This window comes from Falco biarmicus, chromosome 5 (assembly GCF_023638135.1).
Source record: "Falco biarmicus isolate bFalBia1 chromosome 5, bFalBia1.pri, whole genome shotgun sequence".
In the NCBI taxonomy this organism is placed as follows: Eukaryota; Metazoa; Chordata; class Aves; order Falconiformes; family Falconidae; genus Falco; species Falco biarmicus.
In genome coordinates, this window is record NC_079292.1 from 76,328,963 (window position 1) to 76,339,293 (window position 10,331).

General features: G+C 46.4%; 2 protein-coding genes across 8 annotated transcripts in view; both read left to right on the forward strand.

The window, feature by feature from the left end:
* Nucleotides 1–2,787, forward strand: part of PPFIBP1 (PPFIA binding protein 1) — a 119,624-nt gene extending 116,837 nt beyond the window's left edge. For all 7 annotated transcript variants that reach the window (XM_056339134.1, XM_056339137.1, XM_056339132.1 and 4 more), the window contains one exon: nucleotides 59–2,787. In XM_056339134.1, the coding sequence (XP_056195109.1) occupies nucleotides 59–145 (87 nt within the window). In that variant the 3' untranslated portion in view covers nucleotides 146–2,787. The remainder of the gene's footprint in view (nucleotides 1–58) is intronic.
* A 149-nt stretch (nucleotides 2,788–2,936) lies between these two features.
* On the forward strand, nucleotides 2,937–10,288 carry REP15 (RAB15 effector protein). The gene is given in 2 exon segments (XM_056339141.1): nucleotides 2,937–5,635; nucleotides 5,638–10,288. Coding segments are annotated over 2 exon segments (510 nt in total). The 5' UTR covers nucleotides 2,937–5,439; the 3' UTR covers nucleotides 5,952–10,288.
* The last annotated feature ends 43 nt before the right edge of the window (nucleotides 10,289–10,331 follow it).

Consider the following 10,331-nt stretch of genomic DNA (forward strand, 5'->3'; position numbering starts at 1 on the left):
GTTCCTGATCTCAGTTGTGAGGGCCTGAACCTTGACTCTTCCCTCCTTTCCTTTCTAGCACATGTTGAAAGAAGATGAAATGTTTAAAGACTTTGCAACTCGCTCTCCTAGCACCAGTATAACAGATGAGGACTCTAACGTGTGACAGTAACCACCAGGCACTGACAAAGGTTCACTTCTCTATGTGCAAGAAACGTCATCATTACACGTGACGGGCAGCAAATCATGTACATTACATTGCTCTTGCTTCTGTTTGTTAGAAGTAACATTGGCAGGCACAGAGATTTAAAAAAAAAAAAAAAAAAGGCAGGAAAAAAAAAAAGGTGCCTACTCTAAAGTTGCCATAAGAAACACCCAGACACTGGTGAATGGTAATTGTTTTTACTATATTTAATGTACAAACTGGTGATATGTTTCAGTGTTGCATTTAAATGTATGTGGTATGATAGTGCTCCTTTTGCTTATTCACAGCCTCAGATAACCCTTTATACTGTTTCAAAATAACAGATGATTTTAGGTAGAAGTATTGCATCTGTAGATATCATGCATCAGCTTTCTCTAGGCTTTCAGCTGAAAAAAGACATTACTGCTCTTTTCCAAGTGCATTTGTTTGGCACAAATACCAGTTCTGCCCTTCCTACAGTATCCAATGTAGGATTTTAGTCATCCATGCCATGCATAAACCTTCTGGTAGTTCTTGACTGTTGCTCTTATTTTTATACTGTTTTATAAAAAAAAAAAAAAAAAGAAAAAGAAAAAAGAAGTGTATGAACTACGTATAAAAGCAAGAATTTAAATTTTCTGAGATAGAGTGATGGAAAGTCCAAGGTGTAGGGGAAGGGGAAAGGGTTGTAAAAAAATTATGCCAGTTTGCAGACCAGCTGGTTACTGGAAAAGGCAGGCTGACCTTTGGAACTGTTTGCTTTCATTGCTTTTTACTAAGTGCACAGTTTAATGATCTTCCATTTGGGATGAAACAATTACAAAGCACATTTCTTCTAGCAGTGACTCCTACGGAAACTGCACGTATTAAAACATCTTCTTTCTTGTTCCCAGCAGCAGTAGTTATAGCATTCAAACAAGGTTATTAAAACTTCTGTGACTTACAACTTAAAAAATTTCCTTAAAGTTGAGGGTACTCCCTGCGTATGGAAGGGATATTTCTGTGCTGTGACTAATGTAAAGATGATGTAGTTGCAAAAAGATAAAGTTATATAGAGAAATGTATAGGAAATATATTATTTCATAATATTAAACCTAAAGTGGGACTTTTCCTCCAAAATTCAAATATCAAACATGTTGCTCATCATTTTACCTTCTTAAAGTACAGCTCCTCTGCTTTTGAAGATCATCAGATTTTTAAAAATCCTAACTAGCCAGTGGAAATCTTTTTTCAGACTTTCAGTACTGCGAGGTGTCCTAGCCAAAAGCAAACAAAAAAAAAAAGGAACTGTTTATTACAGTGGTTACGCGTATGGTGTTGAACATTGCATGTATTTTAGCACAATGGCATGAAGCTTCTTTGCTTTGTAAAGGCAAAAAAAGTACAGCTGGAATTGTTCCTTGCAGTGGTGTGTTGCTTTACCAAGCGTTTGTCACTCATTTCATTGCTCTCCTTGCTGGAAGTGAGATTGTTTCTGACACGTTGCTGGTGTGGTGCAAGGGATGTTAGATTGGCACAGACTTTGTGGTTATTCCTGAAACACTATTAACAAAGCTAGGAAAGGAAGAAACGTTCCTTCAGGGGCTCCCAAGGAGCTCCCATCAGATGTTGGGATAAGATTGGAGACATATTCTAGCATTATATTATTGTAACCTGATGAGCTATTACCAGCCTGGTTCTTCGAAGGATGTGCAGTGTAGGCTATTATATGTGTACCAAGGTGAAAAATTTGATGTGGACTGGTTGTATTGTACATAATATCAGGTGCTGCTTTTTTCTCTTTATTAACTGGAGCCAGGCAAACAATCCATAATGTATACGTCAGAGAGTTTGTGCTGCTCACCTTTTGTCTACAAACAGATCATAACTGGTGCTTTATTCAATGTTCCTGACTAATTCCTGTCTGCCAATAATTTGTGGCCACTTGTTTCTTCCTCTGCAGTCTTGGGGGTGTTTGAGCTATTTTATTCAGGCAGAGATAACATGTTTGTCACGCCTGCCATCAGCTTTAGGGTGCAGATGCTTGGGATGTGAATTCAGGGCTCTCTTTCTGTGGATACTCTGCATATGGTTATTATTTACATGTAAGCTAAACTTAAGACCCTGTTCTCCCTAATGCTGCAGAAGCACTGGGAAGACATGGGGCAGGCTTCTGAGCAGAAGTATTCTTCCAGGTTCACTCTCACTAGACACTGGCTAGTGAACATGACTTGTGATATTCACAGGGGAAGAAAAAAGGGGGCTAGCAATGCAACATTATGTGCTGAAATAGGCACAAACACTCTCTGGTTTCTTTTCAGTCCAGTGCTATTAGCAACCGTATCAACAATGGCAGATGATGGTTTATTTAAGTCCAGTGTGAGCAGCTTTCTGCTCTGAACAATCCTTCCCTGCGCTCACTGTTTGGAAGCCAGGTCATCCCCTTGCAGCTGCCTATCATCTGAACCTTGGTTGTTTTATGGGGGTGGAATATGAAAGCAAGTGATAAAGTCAGAAAGCTTACTGCGCACGTGTGCACACAGTTGATACCACCGGGGTATTTTAATTTGTGCGTGTTTGAGGAGGGCAATGTAACTACTGTGTATTGCCATGTAAAATCCAATAAAGTCTGTGGAAAATGCAAAGTGTTTCTGGAAGCTGGTTCCTTTTTAATGTGTTGTCATCTTTTCCTTTTTATTTTCCTAGGAAGCTCATTTTGTTCTGTTAAAAAGATGAAGGAGAAGGGGCAAAATCACCCATCTTTTGTGGACTCATTAGTTCATTTGTCGATAGTGCCTGCAGAAGGACTCAGCTGACAGCTAAGAAATCCAGCCCCGCTGCGCCCCGTGGCAGTGATGGGCTTGTGAGAAACGGGCACTGGCACGTGTGCAGGGGGCACCCGGGCAGCCCCACGCTGGCCCTGCAGGGGCTGCGGGGCAGGGGAGGGTGGTGGGAGGTGTTGGGCTGGTAGGGCAGCTGGCCAGCCCTGCAGCCCAGCTGGACAAGGGGGTAGGCACCTGCACCTCATGGGCATGTATTATCCCTCGGCTCCTCCGGCTTCAAGCATTTGCAGGCGAATGTGGCTTGCTCCGTGGGGGATGTAGGTCTGCTCCTGTCCTGAGGAGGAGGAGGGAAGAACGCTGCTAGGGACTAGAAGCTGCATGTCCGCGCTTGCACAGAAATACAGAGGGGACTCGAGCATCCAGGCGGGTGAAAAGCACCATCTAAAAAGTAGATGGACTTTTTAGATGTCAGTCTTTTAGACAGCCTTTTTAGCAGTCAGCCATGAGGGTCCACATTTGATGACTGTGCTGCTTTAGAGAGGTCGGCGCTGAGGCCCCCTGAGTTCAACTGCTATCCATCTGTATCGTGAGCTGCTTGGGCACCCGTCTCTCTGGTCCTAGGTGTCATTCCCCTCCTCATGCCTGTGGAGCCCTCAGCAGTCAGAGGTGCTCCAACTACTTTGCCAACAGGAGCTGAGCTTCCCCAAAGTACTTTTTGTTGCTGGGGTGCAGGTACAGTTGATGTATCAATGTTTTGCCCAGTGTAGCCCAGATAATGTACCAGAAAACGCAGAACCCCTGTCTCATGACCTTAATTTCTGTGGTTTTATTCACCAGCCCAACATTTCAGTGGGAACCATGAGGATAAACACTTTGAAACCTAGAGTATAATAAACCTGGCTGTTTGTTTACAGTGATGAGGACAAGATAGATGTGTATCGCTCAAGAGCCTATGGAGGTTAAACCCAGCTTTTTTTCCGTTTGCTTAAATTACCTATATGCTTAGGAATGGAGAATTAATCCAGAATAACCTCTGGAATTACTCTTCTGATTCCCATCCACTAGGTATTGTTGCATCCTGGCTTTCCCTTCAGGAAGGAAGCTGCACTTACTCTACCTGCATACTTTTTATACCTTGCACGGCTTTGTTGTTATGATTGCTCAGTGCATACTTTATGCTTCACCTTAGTATTCTGGCATTTTCTTTTGCAGCAAGAGCTTTTCCTACTGAGCTTCTTTATCCTCAGTTGGGAGGAAGAAGATTGTGCTCTTTGAGGCAGCTAAAAGAAAAGCTTCCTGAGTTGCAAGTAGATTTGGAGCAGTGGTCAGCAAGGAGAGTATTAAGTGATGGAGAACCTTTGATCAGAAAGGAAATTAGAGTTACAGTCAGAGATACCAGGAGAAGCAGCAGCGTGTTCCCTCTGAGAAGGTCTTGAAGGAATGGAGATGGGCCCATGACACATTTGAAGACCTGTGGAAGAAAAGACACATAATATGTAAGACATGATCTGTTTCTTAGAGAGGGGACCCAAGGGCAGCAGCAGGACTGACCAGCCCGTGCATCGGAGAAGGTGTTTCCCTGGGTGGCAGGAGCACCACAGCTGTAGTCAGAAGGAGAGATCTATCAAATGAAGTTTTGAGCAATGGGAGTAAAGAGGGCAGAGAAAGACAGATCCTTGGCACTTTCTTCACTCATTCAGAATGAAGAGGAGGAAGAGCAGCGTTCAGCAGGACAGAGCCTGTTTCTTCAGAAAGATGGTGAGATCCTGGACCAATGAAGAGACCAGAGTAGTGCATTTGGCACCAGCAACATCTAGAACTGAACAGGGCTGGCTCCTGCTGCTGCAGTAAGCCTGTGTTCCAGCTTTCACTGCTAGGGAGAATAGGAAGCATTTTATTGTAGCTGCATTTGATAGTCCTGCATTGTGCTGCATTGACTGTCCAAGCTTCCTTGAGATAATCTGGTTACAGGCAGCAACAGCACAAGCTTCTCGGTTGAGCCAAAAGTCCAAGGTGGTGTGCATTGCCATGGCACAACTAACGCTACTGACAGTAGCAGCAGTTAATACTGGAATACAACACCCGACAGCCCATCAAAAAACACCACCACGTCATTTCAGGCACCCTGTAGAAGTCTTCAGGTTTGGATGCCTACTCTGGGTGATTTAAAAGAAAAAGGTTGCTTCATAGTCCTAGAGAGGAGATCAAAGGAGATAAAATCAGACTGTAATGGGATAGCATCAGCTGAAGAAATGGTGCCAGAATTAACAGCAAGGAAAACGAGCACAGATGAATTCAGGTGGGAAAGTGACTGGGCCTGTTGGGCTGGTTGCTGCTCAGTCAGCTGTAGAGAAACACCCAGGAGAAAGCCATGACCTTCATCTGGAAGGCAGCAGGTAACCACGTGCATGCTTAATAGGTCTGGCTGAGCCCAGCAACTACAAAGCCTTTGCTGGAAAAGGAAGGGACTTCCCTGAGGCAGTCTGCACGTGGAAACTAAGTCCTGCACAGAAAATGGGCCAGAAGGCACCCAAGGACAACCAGAAGAACAAGGCTGAAACCCTAGTCATTTGTGAAGTCTTCAGCCAAGGTGTGGTCCATGCATCTCAAAGGTGGAAGGACTATCTTGGTTTCATGGATCCTCAGAGCAAATTCCAGACGGCCACAAACAGGCTGAGCGAGATGGTTTTGGTCAACTTCTTCAGTTTCTGCATGAAAAGGGAATGGAGGAATGGATCATGACAAGCAAAATGACCAAGCAGTAGTCCTCCCTGTGTGGGGTGCGCTGGGTCTGGACTCTGTCTGGAGCTGACAAGCAAATCAAACTTGGGATGGCGGTGCAGGCGGTGCAGCTGGCCGAGCTTTGCTGGGAGGGCAGCCCTGCTGTGCTGGGGGCAGCTGCGGGAGCTGTGCGGGTGGGTGACCGCTTCCAAAATGGGACCAGGTTTGGGAAGCTGGTAGAGCTGTGCCGCCTGGTGGGATGGGACTGCCTGGGCTTGTTCATCACGTGTGCCAGGGAAGCCTGAGGCACATCTGAGGAGTCAGGTTAGACAGCATTGCCCAGGAGGAGCAAAAATGCCGCCTGTTGGGCAGGAATGCGCTACGGCAATTTGTCACTAGTACCGACAGCTTCCTACCCACAAAAGACATGTTGGAAAACTGCCTTGGCACAAAAAACAGACCAAAGGAGGTGGCCAATACACACACAAACTTTCTGTAAACCACTGGTTAACAGCAGTGGCTCTTTGCATGCCAGAGGCTGCATTGGGCTCAGCTTGGCCTCTTTAGCTTTTCTTCTCACATGCCATCCTCTGCACCCCCTTACATCCCACCTTCCCTTCCACCCATTGCATTCCCTTAGCTCCTGCAGGAGCCAGGCTGAGTCAGTCTCTCCAAGTTTTAAAACAACAGGACATACCCTGCCAGAAAAACATGTTTATAGAAGGCGCATCATTCTTGCAGAACATTTTGTTCACCAGACATAGTCTTGGCTGGAGCTGATGAAAGCTTTATCACCCTGAGCCTTTGGGAGGTCATGGTAGATTTGACTCACAGCCTCTGTTAACCGTGTGGCAGATTTTTTCCTGTAATAGACGGCAGAGTCTGTAATAAAGACGATGTACTGGTTCTGGTCAGGAGATCTGCACTGAGCATGAAGGACATTATCAGGGCTTAAGAACACCGGTTTGGAGGAGTGAGCTGGTTCCCAACTAAGAGGAAAAGCCCTTCCCTGCAATAGAAATGAGCTATAAGATAAACATATTAATTACCTGCCCCTTAAAGCAGCTCAGTGCCAGGCTACAGAGGGCCTCAGAGCTGTGACCGCAACACAGGGGCAGGGTTGGTCCCGGCTCCAAAGCCTGGTTTCGTTGAGTGGCGGCACCAGGTCAACGCATGGCAAAAAGGCAGGGGCTGGCGTTAAAGAAAACGGGAAAAATCAACCAACGGGGACAAAAACCTGGCCCTGGAGATGGAGGGTATTTTTACTTTTCATGGCAGCAGAGGCAGCACCTGACTAATCACGCAAAAGAGTATGGAGGAGGCAAAATTATTTCATGATGAATTTGTTCTCAGTAGCTTAGCAGCTGATTGCATTTAAGGACTGATTTATTCCATTTCCATCAGCTTTTAGTGGACAAAGTGAGACTTGTGGCTTGCAGAATTGTAATTACTTTGTTTCAGCTACTGTTAACCAGTAAAGGAAGACCTGCTCAGTTTTCAAATCGGTAAACTCACTTTGTTTATAGCTACTTGAATAATTTTGTCAGTGCAAAACTCCTCCACCTATAGTTTTCTTGTAATTTTGTTTAACAAAATAAAAATTTCAAAATCTCATTCATATTTTTCTACTTACTATTTGAGCCATAAGATGGAGCAGCTGCCAAAACGGTCTGCAGTTTTCCATGGCATAGGTGTGAAGGCTGAAAGGGGAACTGAAACAAAAACAAACATGCAGAGAACTGTGAAATTTTTGTGGAGTCACGTGCAGGGCTAGTATGGAGAAGGGAAGCCTTTCAGTTTTGAAATAACTCATTGAGATACAGTTGTTTTTCGAAGGCTGGTGTCACTCACGTTTGGGCCACTCACTTCAAGAAAGACCTGGAGGTGCTGCAGCATGTCCAAAGAGCAACGGAGCTGGTGAAGGGTCTGGAGCACAAGTCTTGTGAGGCGCAGCCGAGGGAACTGGGGGTGTTTAGTCTGGAGAGGAGGAGGCTCAGGGGAGGCCTCACCTTACTGCCTCTATAGCTCCCTGAAAGGAGGCTGTAGCGAGGTGGGTGTCAGGCTCTTCTCCCAAGGAACAAGCCATAGAATGATGGGAAATAGCCTCAAGTTGCTCCATTGGAGGTTTGGTTTAGATATTATGAAAATTTTCTTCAGCGAAAGGGTTGTCAGGCATTGGAACAGGCTGCCCAGGGAAGTGGTTGAGTCACCATCCCTGGAGGTATTTAAGAGGCCTGTAGATGTGGCACGTAGGGACATGGTTTAGTGGTGGGCTTGGCAGTGCTGGGTTAATGGTTGGACTTTATGATCTTAAGTCTTTTCCAACCTGAACGCTTCTATGATGCTATTGTACTTTTTGTGTGTAGCAGGGGTTTGGTGGGACACAGGATAGTTCTGGTGTTTTATGTAGAAAGCACGCATAGCTACGGGGATATGTGCAGGGAGGGGGGAGACTCTGCCCACTCAGGAGGGCTGGAGTTTGGTTTGGTTTTGATGGGGTTTTTTTTCCACCCGTTTAAGAGTAACAGCACAACTAACACTGCAGCAGGATTGATTGGGTTATAAAAGACCAGCAGAAAAGCTTTAATTTTGCATTAAATTGCTATCTTATTTACCTACCTCATAAAGTTAGTAAAAGCGAAGTGAAGGGGTTGGGTTGTGGGGTCATTTTTGTTTGTTCTGGGCATGGTTTTTCCATCCCCTCTTTGAGGGACATTGCTTGCTAATGTATAGTTTAGTATAATATATAGTTTACGCTGCCATTGAGCTCAAGAGCTCATAGAAGCATAGCTCAGTGAAGAAAGTTTATCAGAAAAGGAAACTTGCAGCACCACTGCTCTTGGCTGTAACATAGCCAAGTTGGTCTTCGTAACAAGAAAAAACAACAGAACCCAGCACCCCAGTAGCTTATCACAGGACACAGATACCCATCTTACCTGGGCCACAGGACACAGATATCCATCTTACTGGGCCACAGGACACATAGACCCATCGTAACTGGGTCCACCACGAGTTTCTGACTCAAGCAGGGATGACCTGGGCCCTTGGTGCCAGTGCTTTACTACTCCAGGAGGGTGTCTGGCATAGCCCCCCCGCCCCCAGCTTCTGCTCCAGCACTGTGGTCCGTGTACCCCAAGCTGTATGCTACACAGACACTCACTGCCTGGCTGAAGCCTTCATTACAGCTGTCCTGTCGCTCAGCCACACACTCTCCCCCCCTTCCTCCCTGGGGGATCCATCACCAATCACCCCTACTTTCTCTTCTGTCTCCTACACCCTGGGAGGATAAAACCTCCCACCGCCTGCTGTACAGACATTTCTGTTCTGCTGCTGCGCGGACTCGTTTTCATGGTTAGCACAGGCCACTGGCTGATAGCATCCACGAGTGAAGAGTCACAATTGTTAGAATAAAGATTGTTAGAATGGTTGGAAGCTATGCACTCGGAGGAATTTGCTGCAACAAGCTGCCTACATACACTCCTAACACCCACTGACGGGAGCCAGGCTAAAGCCAGACAGAGAGCAGCCCGACGCAGATGTCTTGCGACCGCTGCACTGCGAGTGCTGCATGCCGACTGCGGTAGATCTGTTTATAAACAGGGTCCTGTCCTGTTAATTCAACCTGTAGGGTGAGGTGGCCGGCAGGGTATGATCCCCAGAAGCACTAAGCAAATGCTGCCGCTACCCCCTCATGCTGCTCAAGCAAGGGGAGTTGCAGACCCCTGCTGCCTCAGTCCCGTTCTGCTGTTCCCCCACTGACACTCAACCCAAACGTGTCAGAAGTTACAAATGCGAGGGAGAGCCTGGCTGCTGCACAGGCTTTGCCCAGGCAACACACTGTTTTTTCCTGTTTACTTAAGCAGGAGGATCAACAGGAGAAAAGCTCAGGAACAGTATGAGGCTCCTTTCTGTAAAGCAAGTTCTTTTTACCAGCAACTTTCAGAGGACACTATTAAACCCCTGAGGCGACGCGTATTTCCTTACCAGTCATACACTACCTTGAAAGACTGAAGCAGACAGACCCCCCCCTCGTACAGGCAGCTGGGAAGCCAGGACAGGTGCCTTGGTCAGGGCAAGCGGTCACTTCACCGCGTGTATCGCAGAGCACAGAGCCAGGGGCTGCCTGCAGCTCCGGCCACCGTGGCTGTGACAGCAGTAACGCCCGCACGGAGCAGCAGACACGCAGCTGGGACTGCTGCAGCACCACAAGAAGTGCAGGCTCCAGACCGAGTGAGCTACTCAAGCAAGATAGGAACAGCTCATTCCTTACCTCCTTCCATGCTCAGATCCTCTGTTGCAACAGGACCGGCACCTGAAGAAAGACCCCAGCCCCCTGCAAGCACATCTTCACCGTTTGGGGTGGGGGGGGTATCTGCCTTTGCACAGTGGCAAGCTAAGGGAAGGGGACCCACCTCTGGTAAAGCCAAAGCAGCAGCAGCCCTTCTGATCCCGTTTCCACAAAATTCATACAGGAGGTTCACATTTCCACAGCTGCTTTGTAATCAGCATATCCTGTCAGAAACCTGGAGGAATACTCAAATTTCTGTAAGACAGATGACTTGGTTCAAAGGAAAAGAAATTAATAACATGTTAAATGTCAGTGGTAGAAGTTGGTTTAAATGCTATTGTACAGGACCATCAAGCAACAGGGACTGTAACACAGTTTTGTTTCAGTAGATTTAATA